This window comes from Podarcis gaigeae, assembly GCF_964106915.1.
Source record: "Podarcis gaigeae genome assembly, chromosome: 6".
Classification (NCBI taxonomy): domain Eukaryota; kingdom Metazoa; phylum Chordata; class Lepidosauria; order Squamata; family Lacertidae; genus Podarcis; species Podarcis gaigeae.
This window is the reverse complement of record NC_139682.1, coordinates 62,304,710-62,321,133: the sequence shown is the minus strand read 5'-3', so window position 1 is coordinate 62,321,133 and position 16,424 is coordinate 62,304,710. Positions and strand designations below refer to the sequence as shown.

The 16,424-nt window shown below is 39.4% G+C and overlaps 1 protein-coding gene across 26 annotated transcripts in view; it reads right to left on the bottom strand.

The window, feature by feature from the left end:
• The window catches only part of SGIP1 (SH3GL interacting endocytic adaptor 1), a 148,791-nt gene that overhangs the window by 49,937 nt on the left and 82,430 nt on the right, over positions 1–16,424 (bottom strand). For 17 of the 26 annotated variants that reach the window (XM_083742959.1, XM_083742982.1, XM_083742981.1 and 14 more), the window contains 7 exons: positions 11,979–12,003; positions 11,116–11,167; positions 10,615–10,700; positions 9,078–9,170; positions 7,972–8,046; positions 5,016–5,471; positions 716–840 (listed from right to left, as the gene is read on the bottom strand). In XM_083742959.1, coding sequence (XP_083599085.1) covers positions 716–840; positions 5,016–5,471; positions 7,972–8,046; positions 9,078–9,170; positions 10,615–10,700; positions 11,116–11,167; positions 11,979–12,003 — 912 coding nt within the window. The remainder of the gene's footprint in view (positions 1–715; positions 841–5,015; positions 5,472–7,971; positions 8,047–9,077; positions 9,171–10,614; positions 10,701–11,115; positions 11,168–11,978; positions 12,004–16,424) is intronic. The other 9 variants (XM_083742974.1, XM_083742973.1, XM_083742975.1 and 6 more) reach the window with 1 other exon arrangement.

Sequence of the window (16,424 nt, the reverse complement as noted above, 5' to 3'; positions counted from 1 at the left end):
TTTCATACAGAGTTGTTCCAAACACGGATTGCTACATAGGAACAGATATGAAAAGAGCATGTGGATGGTCATGGATGGTAATGGTAAATGAGTTTCTTTCACTTTGTGAATGTGTACTTGAATCCATAGTTGGCTGTGACTTCCCAAGATTGTGTTTATACATAGTGGAAAGTATATGCACATCTGTCACATGACAGGAACAAATATGTACACTTTTTCTGACAAATAAGTGCTTTTCATGTCAGAATAGTAAAAATTGAAGCATCCCTTTGGTGTGCTTATGTATGTACAAGTCCAAGTGTTTCAGAAAATGTGGAAAGATACATGTCATCACTAGTGTCAGACAATTTCAATTTAACTGGGGCATAGCAGCTTTCTTGAACTTTCTTGACATTTTAGAGATGTTCTTGCTAAAGCAAATGCATATTCCTACACAGGTGTAATAATTCTGACTTGTTTGTGGCATGACCAACAAAACTAGCCTGCAATTTCAAATGTGGACTTTCCATAACAATCTGCCTATTTACCATCATCAACAGAGATTATTCCATTCTCTTGGTTTCAAATAATGGAGGAAATCAGACACTAGTTAGGGACATGGCAGAAGTCATTTGTTTATTAAGAATTCTTTGTTCATCTCTATTTCTCCGTACCACGATGAGCTGAAGTTATGTTGTCTCAATTTAATTAGTAATTTTGAAGAAGCTAAACCTACCACATCAACTCCAGGCTTCCCTGGAGGCAATTTTGGACGAGATGGGGGTCTAGGTGGAGGAGGCGGGGGAGTAGGGCTGCTGCAGGATGCCAACGGGGTTGCAGGTCGAGCAGGAGATGATGAACCTGAAATAAACGCACACTATAAATATGGTGTTGAGCTGTCCTTACTGCAGTTCTTACCCACCTTTATCAAAAACCCCAACACATAGCAGACCATCAAGCAAACAGTTGCCCAAACAGCTTTTGACTTAGGCTGGCAGCTGTTGCATAACAAGACAATTCATATGTGTAGATGGGAATTGGATAAGATCAGAAAGTTGTGAAGTCACAATAAAACAGAAAAGCTTATTTTCCTGCTATTATGCCAATGGAAGTTTCACATGCTCTTGGCAATGACGATATTGTGACTACAGTTAACACACTGCTCCTACATAAACTTCTTTAACTTACATGAGGAAGCAGCACTTGGTGAAGTGAACCCACTTTAGATGAAAAAGTGATCTCTAAAAATACCAAAAGATTGAAGTTTTTTGGGGGTATTCCTGAAACTTACCCATTCCTTATTATGCTCTTGCAATAAAAGCATAATGTGTTCTTGTTATGCAAACGTAAGTGGTGCTGCAACAGAACGCAATGATGTAACAATGGAATACCCATTTATTCTTAGGGAACAATGGTATACAAAGAGACAAGCCTTGCACAATTATTTTCATGTGATTGTAACTATAAGATGCTAGCAAATAAGAGAATAGCTAAGAACACTTGAATGGTGAAAAGACTGGTGTTACGACGACTTGGAATAAAATGCAGATATTTAAGAAATTGAAAAATAATCTCTCTTCCAAAGTGTATAATGGTTTTTTCATATCATCATTGATGACTACTGAACAAAAAAGGAGGTTAAACTACAAAAGGGAAGGTTATTTAAATGGCAGTTTAATAGTTATTGACACGTATCAAAACACAGTTCAGCAATTCCATAGCAACTTATATAATTTACCATGCCAAAATACGTAGGATAAATGTTTTCTAAACTTAAGAGTAGGAGATAACAATAGAAAATGACTGAATAAGAGCCCAGGTTACCTTCAGAGGCACCTAACCTACAACAGCGCTGCTCCTTTGCACCTGCTTGGAAACATCAAAAGTCTGCTGTCACAGGAGGAATTCCTGCTGTGTCTTCTTCCCATTCTAGCATTATTCTTCCTGGAAGTTGGAATAATAGTAGCATGGGAAGGACTCACAGCACGGGCTCCTTGTACATACTGTGCACATATGACAGATGTTACTGAGTGACACAGGAAGGAGCTATGCTGCAGTGGCTCTCATGCTGCTAAAGGTAGCAAACCCCCTCCCCATTAACACCCCTTCTTTATTGGGCCATTCTGGTGTGTGACATTTTGTACATGTCCCTCCTTCCTCCCAAGGTTAAAATGGCAGGTATTTGTGAACTGTAAAAGGCAAAGCCATATTCCAAATAGAAAAAGGAAGGGGAATATATTCCACATTCAACAGACCACCAATTCCTAAGTCAGTCAGTCCTTTAAAAGTGAAACAAGATATTTAACATCCAAGTTGTGTATGGGTTGGTTTTATCATATCAGCATTACAGTGTTGATCGTAAGCACTGACTGCATTACATGCTTCATGCAGTCAATGGAACATGCACACAAAACACACAGCTATCAGAAGATGATTGATGGAGCTTTAAAAATATAAGGCTAGATGATTATGTAATGATGCTGCATTTGCTAAGCATGCCCTAAAAGCTTCCTTGCTTAAGGTAAATTCTTGGAAAAGCCTTGGCCATTTAAAATATTTTGTATTTATTGGTGCATGTAAAACTCCAGTGCCAAGTAACAAGTTCTGTGCACTCAAACCACTATTTCCCCTCCTCATTAAAACAACATAAAACCCCAATTATGCTAAACATGCACTACACAAATATTAATCCCAGATTACTGAAAAACAAATTATGGCAGCATGTGTGATCCAGTGTCATAGAGCTACCAGATTTGTGTCCTATGAAACTTCAGTGAAACAGATGGAAGTTTTGTAAGAACCCATCTGTCACCTCGGTGATCAACTAAAAAAGGACCTCTTACTACAGGAACAACATTAGAGTTTTACATCTAGATGTTAAAAAGCGAAACCTTTACAACACCTTGTAACAAAATCAGCAGATATCTTCAATATATATATATATATATAATTTGCAGATAGAAATCACTATAGTTAAAACATATATGGTTTCATTATATTGCTGCAATTGCAATATAATACGCCAAAAGTAATCTTCTTCCATTTCAGCATTAGACCTACATCCATGGCATTTCATAGCAAGAATAAATTCAATTAAAATTCATTTAGTTAGCTAATCTTGAATCTGTTAGCCATGGAAAAGACTCTGTTTTGAAACTAAAGTTGTAGTTTTGGTGATAATTAAAACCTTCCTTATAAGTTATTAAGCGAATCTGATCAGCTTCCTGTTGGAGCTCTGCTAAAGAGTTGAGAAAACAAGTTGCATAAATCTTCATATTTGCCCAGTATTGGGATTCATTATTCTTAGCGGGCCTTGCATCTGCCTAAAATATGTAGAATATTAAAGACAGCTGTCCACACTTGGAAATAATCTTCCATATACAGGCCAGCTCTAGTGAGAGCGCCCACAGAGAAAGCTCTCCCACTTTCAGCAACTTGTTTGAGTACCTATCTTAAGAAGCATGCACCAACTGAAACTCCTCCAAACCAGAACTACATCATGTAGGTTTTGAAGTTAGGTAGGGATTGAGCCCTGGGAAAGAAATGGTGCATGTATGCAAGCATGCCTAGATCATTCTAGGTATCCTTTTCTCCTTAACTGGATTTATGAAAAGTTCTCTGCCTAAGGGCTACCAAATGACCTCCCTTGCCCCCAGGGGCTCTCAGAGAGCTGCATGCACAGTAGACAATGCAAAGACTCTCTTTAACACTTGCATATCTTGCAACCCAAGGTTGTCATGAAACAATTACTGCTGCATTTTTTTTTGCTAATTCATCACCCACACTCACATTTAAAGCTGAATTACTTATTATGCAAGTCTATTCATATCTCCCCAGAAGTAAATCATCTCAAGGACAATGGCATTTACTTTCAGGTAAGTTTGTATAGGACTGCAGCCCTAAGGTGTGTGGGAGGATGTGCAGCATGTTTGCTAGATAGTCACAGACAGGGGATTCCATGATGTCATATCCTCCACACTTTTGTGGTAGGAAGGGGAAAAATAGAACCCTTAACCTCTACTTCTTCCTGTCACTATGAAATCTTTTTTCCTACCTGCAATGGGGGAAGACATAACACCCATAACAAACTATAGTTCCCAGGATTCTTTGGAGGAATCCATGTGCCTTGAATCTGCATTAATTGTATTGTGTGGGTACGACCTTTACAAAACATTGATGGAAAATTCCAGATTAACTTTATGGTTTTTAATCTGTAGTGAAGAACAGAAGAAGAGCCTGGTGGATCAGGCCTAAGGCCCATCTAGTCCAATCCTAAACCCAGGACCTGAGCGCATCAGCACTCTTCTGACTTGTGTTCCTAAACAACTAGTTTTCAGATGCATCCTGCCTCCAACAGTGGAGGCCGAATATAGATATCATGGCCAGTAGCTGTAGATGGCTCCATGAATTGGCAGAATAAATGTTTGCTAGGCAAGCAAGAGATCCTTCCTAGTTATGATACAGTATTTCCATCATATTGTTCATAGATTGTACCCAGCTCTAAAATGGAAGGGTAAGAAGAAAGCCTATTAAAAGCTTCACTGGTTTTCTGCGGAAGGTCAAGAAGATTCTGAAGTTCCTTAGCAAAAGGAGTATCTTTGATCATCACTTCCTTATGGAGAAAAACGAGGAGCTGCCCATTCCTTGAGGGGCAGAAGCTAAGCATGGTTGTACAATGGGAGAAGACAAGAGTTTTAACTAGTTGCTTCGTAGCTTAGGAAGTTTTATAAATTCACCTTAAACTCTTAAGGTAATAGCTTTTCCAACTATGTCTGGTATTAAAGACATAACGCTCTCCTGTAAACACCAGACATTCAGCAATGGCAGGGAAAGAACACACAGTATCAAAGGTTCAAGGTTAATTGTACCACGAGAGCACAGAATAAAAAGAAAATAAAGAAGCCACGGGGCACAGTACAATCAAACAATGACTGATGCTTAAAAGCCAACCAACTAAGAGTAGCTAAAAAGGTTTTGTGTTCACACGGCAGCATTCATGGCCACATTGAAGCACACTCAAAGCTGTTTAGACATACCACTGGTGCTTCCTGTGCCACCGCCAGAGCTGGGTCCGGGTGATGACACCACTGTTCTGTAGGTAGGCGGTGGAGGGGGAGGTGGCGTTGCTCTCTGTCCCACCCCAAAATCTTTAGGAGATGCTGCTGGTGCTAAGTTATCATCTTTAACGTGGGTCTGCTCAGAAACTTTCTTCTGAACCTCTTCTAAATTGAGTGGAGATGGAACACTGCGAGAGGTTTCAGCCTCTGGAGGCTCATCTGGGGTTTCTGATGCCACAGGTGGGGACACCACCTTCTCCCGTGAAGTCACCTCTGGAGTTACGTTTTCCGGGGACTGATCAGAAAAACTGATCCACTTATCCTCCGCGTCAGCAGCAACAGACTTGGGGGATAATACTGGGCCAAAAATGGTATCCAAGTCATTGATTGATGGTAGTTTGTCACTTTTGACCTCTGTTGCTGTCTGGTCATTTCCTGTGGTCAAAGTAGTTGATTTTAAACTTTAACATCAACTTGTACAGATGCTAAGTTGTACTAACGTAAGTATGGGGCTTTTAAAATCAGCTACATTCTAGCACAGACATTTTCATAACGCATTTTAAGGTGCTACTAGGAACATAATTCATGTGCACAAATATCTACATAATAGGGTGTGATATATAAATACACAAACACACACACACAAATATTAAAGTGTGTTCTATGTTGACCTGCATGTAAATATGCTGTCTACCACGTATCTCGTTCATACCAATATACCCAAATGGAGCTATTGCTATCTAGGAAAACTGCTTGCTAGGGAAAAGCCAACAGAGTGCCTTTATTAGTAACAAAATGGTAAAGTACATAATTTGAAATTCAAGCATGATGGCGTGCATGTAGATAAGTATATTTGTGCTGTGCAGTATACACTGTGGGATTATTTTAGCATGACCAATGAGAATATAGATGATCAAAGGGCTCTATTCTTGAGTTGAACAATCATTATTATCTGTAATTTCTGGGTAAATGGAGCGCCTTCTTAATGGAAGGGAAACTGATTTGGCATTTTTTCCTCTCCTCCATGGCTGGAAGGCAATTTGTAGACCAAAAAAAACCCCCCAAACTATATGAAGGATATATAAAGAGTGTATTATAAGCTCTGTTGCATTTTGGAGCATCTGAAAATTACCACTCTTGTTCTAAAAGAACTAGGTATGATCTCGAAACTTCCACTTCTCTTCTATGCTTAAAGTACGCATTCTGTCCTGTGATTAGGTGCTCACTGGATCCTATTAAAAAAAAGTTAAGTGAACTAAAGGCCCACTGAAGTCAGCAGGCATTTCAGAATGATTTTTTTCAGTTTTGCCATTCTAACCCCGTACTATGCACACATAATGAGAATGCTTGTGTGAACATAGAGATGCATTTTCCCCATAGAATATCTAGAATATCCATTCTTTCCATTGTCCTAGAACCACTGAATGAGCAGGTTGTCATGTCTATGCATATGACTTTCCAGTCATCTCTTTGGTCCACAAATGCTGCATGCTGCTTTGATTCTGCAAAACTGTATGTTGAACCTTTATCTGTAAATTCAATCTAAAAGAAGTATGGGAAAATTACATTTCATGTCACATTGTCATGTAGAAAACTATTTTACCAATTAATGTAAGGTTTGCTGGTAGGGAAAAAAATCCTATTTTCTTTTTGGCTCTGTTCGTGATTCACATAAAATCCACAGTAAGTTAACCTGGGGAATAAATGATCACACATGGATGTGCATTTCATTTGCGTTATATTCACCCAGCATAGATACAGGGTTGGAAGTTGGGAATTGCAGAGGACACAATTTGTAATTCAAAAGTTATAGACAGTTGAAGAGAAATACCCTTAAAACATCAAGTCTGCAAGTATTGTTGTACAAGGTAACATTTATGTTGCATACTATGCTAATCTTTTTAGAAGCCATCTTTGTGTTTTCTCATTTAAGCAAAGCAATTCATGCTCAAATTTACAAGTCGGTTCATACAGCTGATGATGTTCACTTGCAACATGAATTATATGATGGTAAGCTCCTTATTTCTTGTCTCTGAGTACCACAATCACTTGGATCCTGAGTATCCTTTCAAGGGTTCACATTCAGAGAACAGGGTTTTCCACCTCTCACTTCCCTCTGCAGTCTCCTGTGCCCCAAAAATATAATCCTGGAGAATGGAGGAGGTATGAGAACCACGTGGGCTGCTGACGGAGGGGGAGGTGAGATAAACCATTCCTGCCCTTGCACAACTTGGATCCTAAGTTGTTTCTCTGTTTGTGCAAAGGTAGGAGTGGATTTATCTCACCTTGCACGAACAGAGAAACAACTTAGGACCCAAGTCATGAAGAAACATGGCTTTAAGAACATTCCTATATCATTTTAACTACATTAACTCATAGTTCTGTATGAAGACCATACTGCCAAGATATAACCTTTATTATTCTGAATTACATCTAGGCCTAAGTGTGCTAAGATTCATGACAGGCTCACTAAAGTTCCTCCGACTTTTCTTCTTACCCAAACCAGGTATAACACAAATTATTAGTTTGCTGACAGAGTTATTGCCAAATTGTTCATACAAAATGTTACTACCATAGCTATACTTTAGTGGGAAACGTGTTCAATATCTGAATACAATACAGACATCAGAAATCATTTTAAAATCTCAAGGGCTTTAGAAAAAAAGATTATGCACTACTTAGGCTTATACTTCTTTTTTTGCTGAATAAAGAAAATCTGCTATGGTATCTGAAGGCAGATGAAAATATTAAATGCCTGGATATCATATATGCATAAAATGCATCTAATTTGATGGTCATTATTAGGAAACGATTACAAGGTTTCATACTCTGTTCACATTACAATTTATAATTTGCACTGAATAGAAACACAGTTACTTTGCAGTAAAGCAGAGATCTTACACATCTATAAGTCATTTATGCTTAACATACTTACCTACTCCAACTGTTAAAGGAGAACCAGTGCGGGGAGGTGTAGCTGGAATATTCTTAGGTGGAAGAGGTGGAGGTGCTGTGAGCCAAATGGAAGAATTTTAAGTTAAGAATGGACAACATTCGTCAAATAAATAAACATAAACTCACAGTCGTATCTAGAGATTCAACCAAAGGATGGCTGAGATCCAAAGTCTGTTCCGCAAGTGGAAGCCACTTCTGCTTGGGCAAGTCCCCTAATTTTTGCCAATTCCCTCCTCTAGCTGCAGCCACCACATTTCATTCCATGCTGTCCAGGAGGGTCCCTGAACCCTCAGAAGCAGCCCTCTGGTCTGACTGCAATGGAAGGACAAAGACCCCTTGTGTGAGTGGAATTCTGATTGCGTTTCTCTGTATCTGCTACAGTCACAGGGTTGGGAAGCACAACTGTGTTGGGAAGGTAAAGTCAAGTAAACTTCACACGACTGTGTGTAAGGGCGCATGTGTGCTTCCCCATCCCCAGCTTCTACCTATTGCTGCAGGTGGCTCTTGAGAGCAAAAAGGGTTTCTCATCCCTATAGAAGAAGATAGGTAAAAAAAATAAATCCCTCTTCTCCCCCCATCACCATTATGATCTGGCAGCACATGCCGCAGAGTCTAAGCACAGGAATCACCTGCCTTTTGTTGTGGTTGATATTTTATGAGATGACAACTTTTTTGTTTCCATTCTCCAGTGTGAACTATATGTTTTAATATAAATGTTGTGAAGTTTTATTCTGCTTTTCCACATCCACGAATCGAATTTTTGGTTCTTATTAGGAGCTTGTGTATTTATGGCATGCTGCACTGGTTGCTAGGTGACTTGTCTTTCGGATAGGAAGGAGTCAGGTTTAGCTTTGCAAATTGAGATCACAGAGGCTTTTCTCCCCAGGGACTTCGAATCGTCTCTTTGCCTTTTCTGAAAGCTGCGTTTCCAATGCATAATTCAACTAATATCTCTTTGCTTCCATGACAGTATAATGAGCAATAACCCTCAACACTGCCACTTCCATCTCACGTTTCAGTGTTTTGTAGAGAAAAACAAAATGAAAAACCCCAACAATTTTTCAAATAGGAGATGCCTCAACTTACTTCCAGATGGAAAAGGTCGTGATGAATTCGGTGATTCTACACTTGGACTTGCTGGCTGCACAGAACCCCAGACCTCAGAGTGATCTATGGGAGCTGAAGTCACAGACATATAACATGATGCATACAAATCTAGAAGTAACATGAGAACTTAATTCCAAACTGAACTGTAGGAGCTACTTGATAGATTATGGCAGGAGGAAAATGAGAAGGGAATATAACAAGAATATGAATTTTTTGGAAATAAATTGTTAATAACCATTTTTCAAAACCCACAAATGAATTTCAGTGCTGGGAAATGCATATACCACCAAATTCGTGAATACCATTCTGAGCGTCTTTCTGCCCCGGATGTGCATGCACACACACACACACACACACACACACACACACACACAGATTGATACAGAGATCAATGGCCTCCTGGTGCCTCTAGCCAATGAGGAAGTTAACTGCTTTTCTGGTATCAATATTTCTGCCAATAAAAGTAACATGGTTGGAGCTGTCATATGCAAAACACAAAAGCTTTACAGTGACACCTAAATTACCACAACCATTCCCCTAATTCAGTGCTGAGTTAGAATCAACATGACCATAGATTTTCATGCAGGTCTGTCCATTCAGAATAATGAGTGAGGAAAGGAAGTATTCAGCCACATTCTCACCTTGGATGGCTTGTAAAAGGTAAAGGTACCCCAGCCTGTATGGGCCAGTCATGTCCGACTCTGGGGTTGCGCGCCCATCTCGCTTAAAGAGGCTGGGAGCCGGCGCCGTTCGAAGACACTTCCGGGTCATGTGGCCAGCGTGACGAAGCTGCTCTGGCGAGCCGGCACCATCGCAGCACACGGAAACGCCGTTTACCTTCCCGCTAGAAAGCGGTACCTATTTATCTACTTGCACTTAGTTAGGGGTGCTTTCGAACTGCTAGGTGGGCAGGAGCTGGGACCGAACGGTGGGAGCTCACCCCGCCGCGGGGATTCGAACTGCCGACCTTACGATCAGCAAGTCCTAGGCCCTGAGGTTTTACCCACAGCACCACCCGCGTCCAATGGCTTGATCTCATGTTTTTTCTGGGTCACATATAATAGGAATCAGCAACCCAGCTTGCTCTTGACTAAGGCCAGGATTGGGAAAGGCTAGGAAGCACTGGTGGAAAGTGGACTGCAAGGGGTGTTAGCTGAACGCTACACTTGGGCTTGGGACAAGATACCCTTAGCACAAACTACCCCACAGGGCAGAAAAGCAAACAATGGACAGATATTAGTTGCTTCTTGTCTGGGAATTAAGATCATGTGGTTGCCTAGAAATTGCTAAACACTTCTCTCTCCTTTTTAACTTGTGGCAGATTTCACCAAGTGCACACATACATACTCACAGACTCATTTGCGTTCACAGTTTATATTTATGTGATTCACTGAGTTTGTAGCCCACACCTCTTCAGAGAACTCGGGCATATGAAATAAAGATGTAAAACAAATTAAACAAAACGTCATGTCAGACATAGAAAGGTACATTGATAAAGTTAACTGGCAACACCTACCTTCTACCTTCTCTTCTTCAAATGCAGACTCCAGAGGTGGACCAAATAGTGGCGCTAGTACTGCAGGATCTTCCGGGGCTTTTTTGCTGCAGCACAACACAGATGCTGAATGATAATTATGCGCAAGGATCTTTTATTCAGCAGAGGTGACTGGCAGAGTTGATTTTTTATTTTTATTTTACAGTAGGGGTGGGGAACCATTTTCAGTTCAAGGCAGCGTTTCCTCAAAGGAAAGCAATTGAGGGCTGCATTGCAGTGGTGGGAAGGGCCAGAGGCAAAAAGTGGGTGGAGCAATTATGTGACTTATCTTTGTTCAGTAGGCTACATTCCATACAGAAGGATAAGGGTCTGCCTTTTCCTATAATGAGGTGTGCACAGGCTTGACAGATAGGACTTGGTAAGCCAGAACAAGAGCATGTACATCATTTGGGTACAAGGATTCCACACCATCCATGACTTGAATGAGGTTTTTTTAAAATATAATTTAACATTTATACTAACCTTAGAAGCTCTGGGGTAGGTGTTGAACGCCTGGGCCTTGCTATCTCTTCACCTGGCACATAAGATACCATTTTAAGGTAATTTTCTCATAGTGTCTTCTAGAAAACTTGTTCACATAACTATTTGATAATGTCAGCGCCACCACAGCGTTCCTTCCGCAAGTCCATTTCTTATTAGTTTTAGTACTTATATAGTACTAGGTCCAAGCTTAACTATGTTGTCCCTTTCCAGAATAATTTGAAGCACTTTTCATAATTCATGTCAACGTGACACTGCATGCCCTTCCAGCTTCAAATTGCTCCCCTACACATTACTTAACAGAATATAACTTGCTAAAAATATTATTCATTTACTACCTTAAAAACATATAATGCATTTGTTGTGAGATAATAAACTGACTCCATGACTTGCCATTAACCTATTTTCATGTGGCCCAATTTTATGGAAAAGCTTTAGAAAATCCCATTTCAGCCATACCCTTCATCGTTCCAGATTACAAACATCTTGTAATTTTAGGCCCTGTTGAACTGGTTTGTGCATTCAGCCAATTGCAAATACTCCATATGCCTTTTCATTTAAAATGCGTCATCTCATTTTGAGACTGTCAGAGTCTGTTAATTTTACATTATACTGTAGATTCATGCATAATTTAATACTAGTGCATGGAATAATGTCCTCATAGCATTTTGAGGACTATCCCATTAACAATATATAGACTTTAGTCTCTTAAAAATTAGTTGTTGCAATGATTCCAGAGTTTGAAAATTAAGATGTAAAATTATGTAATCTTGATGATTCTAAATATATCCAACTTCCTGAGATATATTGTGTCCCAACAAAATTCAGTAAATAGATATACTTACTAGATAAATTCCTTTTAATTGAACCCTACAATTAAAGCAAAAAACTACAGTTTAGGACTATAGGATTATACTTTCAGACATGTACAATAAATGGCAGCTTGCCTTAGTTGAAAAGAAAGAAAACAGAATTAGGCATTAACACTGCTAAAATAAAATATACATTAACTTGGATTCACATTCTTCATTTTGGAGGTTTGTACCCCAGTGCAGATTCATTCACACACATATACCAGATATAGGCAAATAGAATATTTGATTAGCTGCTACAAATGCACTGCCTGAGAATTTCAGGTTTTTGAATCAAGACAAACAAACAAAAAGTAATCATACATTTTGGAATTGCAACGATGTGCCAAACAAATCCAGAGAGCTTGACAAGTCATTTATTTACTGTTCTAGAACTTCTGAATGCACTCATACATAGTCTCACACACTTGATCACCGGCTTTGGACTGAAATCAAACATGTTTCCAAGCAGGCTTTAATATTCCAGAAGATATAAAGAAACAATTGGTGGGGACAGGGGGAAGGAGATAAAACTTCTGAAAGTAGGAGGCAGGTAGGAAACAATGTCTGAATGTGCAAAAGGTATCAGAACAGCTGTCAACAGTATTTGCCATAGCAACAGGGAAGATATGGCAAATTTACCGTCAGTCACTAATTCTCATATCTCTGCCACCACCATACATCCATCCTTCACTCACACAATGTTTCTGCAAAATGCATGTATTGTCAAAGAAAACAGTTTTTCTAGCCTTTCTCCTGGGCATGGTCGGCCAATTGGTGTCAAAGAAGGATAGAACCTTTTTTATGTATGCTACAGCAGCAGCAAGAATACTCATCGCAAAGCACTGGAAGACACAAGATCTACCCACTCTGGAAGAATGGCAGACGCAAGTTATAGACTATATGGAACTGGCAGAAATGACCGGCAGAATCCGAGATCAAGGAGAAGAGCAGGTGGAAGAGGACTGGAAGAAGTTTAAAGTTTATCTACAAAAACATTGTAAAATTTATGAATGCTAAGGGCATTGTAAAGGAAATGAAGGGGTTCTAGTGATTAAGATAAGTAAGAGTATAAAGGGAAGGATAAAGGATGAACTTGAATAACATGATAATTGCTGAACTAATTTTAAAGTGGAATACATGAAAGGAAGGCGGGTGGAAGCAAAGAAAATAAGATTTGGAAGGGTATTAATCTGAAACACAGTTTTTTAATGTTGAATTTTCTTTTTATGTTTTTATTTTTTCTATTCTGTGTTTTTGTTTGTATTTCTGATGTGTGTGTTTGTTGGTTTTTTGTGATTTTAGTTAATTTTATTGTTGTTAATTTTGTAAAACTCAATAAAATATCATTAAAAAAAAAAGAAAACAGTTTTTCTAGACAAATTCTTGCAAAAACGTCTCCTTTCAAATCATGGTTTGTAATAATATCTCCACTACGAATACTTCTATGCTACAGGAAGAGACAGTAACACCAAAGTTCAAGGAAGGGAGTTATTAAGGACAACAAAATTATTGTTAGCACTGTAGGCAGAAGTCTGGTGAAAAAGAATTGGTTCCTAGCCAAACACGTCACTAGCTGATTCTTGCCAAGATTTCCATTCTGTAGTCAATCCTCAGAAACATATTCTAATGGATATTCTATGCATATTATCGGCCTATGAGATATCTGATGTTAAGGTAAAGGTAAAGGTACGGGCCAGTCTTGACAGACTCTGGGGTTGTGCGCCCATCTCACTCAAGAGGCCAGGGGCCAGCGCTGTCCGGAGACACTTCCGGGTAACGTGGCCAGCGTGACATCGCTGCTCTGGCGAGCCAGAGCCGCACACGGAAACGCCGTTTACCTTCCCGCTGGTAAGTGGTCCCTATTTATCTACTTGCACCCGGAGGTGCTTTCGAACTGCTAGGTTGGCAGGCGCTGGGACTGAGCAGCGGGAGCGCACCCCGCCGCAGGGATTCGAACCGCCGACCTTTCGATCGGCAAGTCCTAGGCGCTGAGGCTTTAACCCACAGCGCCACCTGCGTCCCTGATGTTAACACGTGCCAATTAAACAAATAATGTTCCATCAAATTCTCTCTTTTGAAGCCAATAGTAAGCTGTAAGACCAAGCTATTTTTTGCACAGTTTTGTGCAAAAAATTGCGCCTTATCACATCAAAGGAATACATTGCAGGAAGTATATGGATGTATTCTTATTCTGGAATAGCAAGTGTGAAAAAATTCTGGTCAGAACCTCAAAAACAAAAGAAAAAGAAAATCAACCAGGGAAGCTCATCTTGGCAATAGCTCAATTCAGTTAGCATGGTTGCTTCCTTGTTCTATGAAGAAATTGGTTTGAAAATTTTCTGAACAATCATGAGAGTTGGCAGACTGCTTTATTCAAAATGAAGTAATCCAAAAATTATCAATTTCTCCAAGGAGGACAGTTTCTGTGTAGGGCAGTTTCAAGAGTGGCACTACTGAGACTTAAATAAAACATGAAAGAATTCCTAAGCAATATTTGATTTATTTAATAAAATTTAGAGATTGCTTGATTTTATTTTTTTAAAGGCACCTCAAAGTGGTTTACAAAAAGATAAACAAGAAAATCAAGAAAATTCACAACCCTACTTTAAAACACACACAAGTTTAAATACTAAAACAGATTAAAATTACCTCAGCTTTCTAAGCATCTATGAGGTTTGTCTAAACAGGAATGTTTTTAGCAGGCACTGAAAAGAGTACACTGAAGGCATCTGCTTGATTGCAATAGGTAGGGAGTTCCAAAGAGGAGGTGCTGCCACACAAAACAATGGATTTTTTTTTACAAATATGGAACAGGTATTATGTGGAATCTGTAGCAGTGCCAGTATGGTTCCATTCAGTATTTCTATAACAGAACAAGGCTGCTACAGCTAGCCACACACCCCTGAAAGAACAGTAATTTTCACCCAATTACTTTTAAGTTAGATCAATTTGCTGTACTTGCAGTTCACAAAACTAATTTAAATTAAACCCAAATGACAAGCACTCCCAGTCATTCCTGCTACTGATTTAACGCGAAAAGTCATGCAACGTCTTACCGGGCTGCGCCTCTGTTATCAGCAAAAAGGAAGAGAGAAAGGTACCTAGTCAGAGAGTGACAGATCAATAATAAAAAAAGGACTTTGGATGATGAGATCTTCCTCTAGCTTCACAAATAAAGTAAACAATTTCCCCAGATTCCCTGTCTCATGCAGATCCCAAACCTATCTGATGTCCTTTTAATGAGTAGGCTATATAGATGTCTGCAGAAACTTTGGAAACAAATGATTAACTTTGAGGCTCCTTGAGGCCTATGCAGCAATACCAAAGGGGCTGCCCAGCTTAGATACTCTGGTAGGATGGAACCTAGAATGACAGCCTGCACATAGCACTCCAAATTCTGGAACTGACCCAGGGGGAAAGGGTAAATATTCCCTCAACTCAGAGCTGCTGTGGGGCTCTTTGTCACTGCTCTTAGGTTTTTAAAAGAAAAAAGATTATCCAATCACAGATCTACCTTGTCGTTTGTAGTCTGACCCCTTGATACCCCATAAACCTAACTAAAGGAAGACATGCCATAGGTATGGAAGGGTGAGACATTGATTGTTAAGAAGCCTAGCAAACTTTAATCTGCCCTCAAGCTCCCCTTCTCATATGTCTCTAGTAAATCCTTGTTAAAAAATAAATTGGCAAATTAGAGTTCTACTGTGTTGGCTTATTTGCAGCAAGAAATTAGTAGAGAAATACAGACAAACAGGCACACATGTCACGAGTTTTCCGAAGAATGATCACATTAATTCTTATAAATACAGGAAATGCTGTGGCATACAAAAGTACACAAGATGCAAAGAGAGATTAGGCAAGCCATCCTTCTTAGCTCCCCCATACCAAAATGGGTAATAATGTATTTATGACTGCCCAAATAAAGGAATATAGGTGAGACACTTGTTGAACATGAGTGCATAAATGTTCAAAAATGTTCTTGGCTATTGATTTAGATGAGATTATAAAAACAACAGAGCCGAAGATGCACAAGGATCACTTTGGAATCATATTGCAATGCAAATCAAACTAACCAGGAAATGCTGAGTAATTTATAGCATTTATGCTCTTTTATGAGTGTGTTGTCTTCACCGCTTAGATACTTTGTCTACTGGTGGTATGCAAACCTCTAAAATAAATAAATATAACTGAAGCAGCAGTGCTCTCTGGAGAGAGTTGGGCTATTTTTGGCTATAGCTTGGATACTACTGTGCTCATGATCTCACACGGTTTCAGTTACTTCAGTGGAACAATGCCAATACACACTAGCCAAGAATTTGTCAATACATATTTTCCTTTCATTCTTTCCAGTAAGCAACTGCTTGCCACTTCTACTTATCTGTGACATTTAAGGCTGAGGAAAGGAATCTGCAAATATCTAGTATGCCACTAATTTAG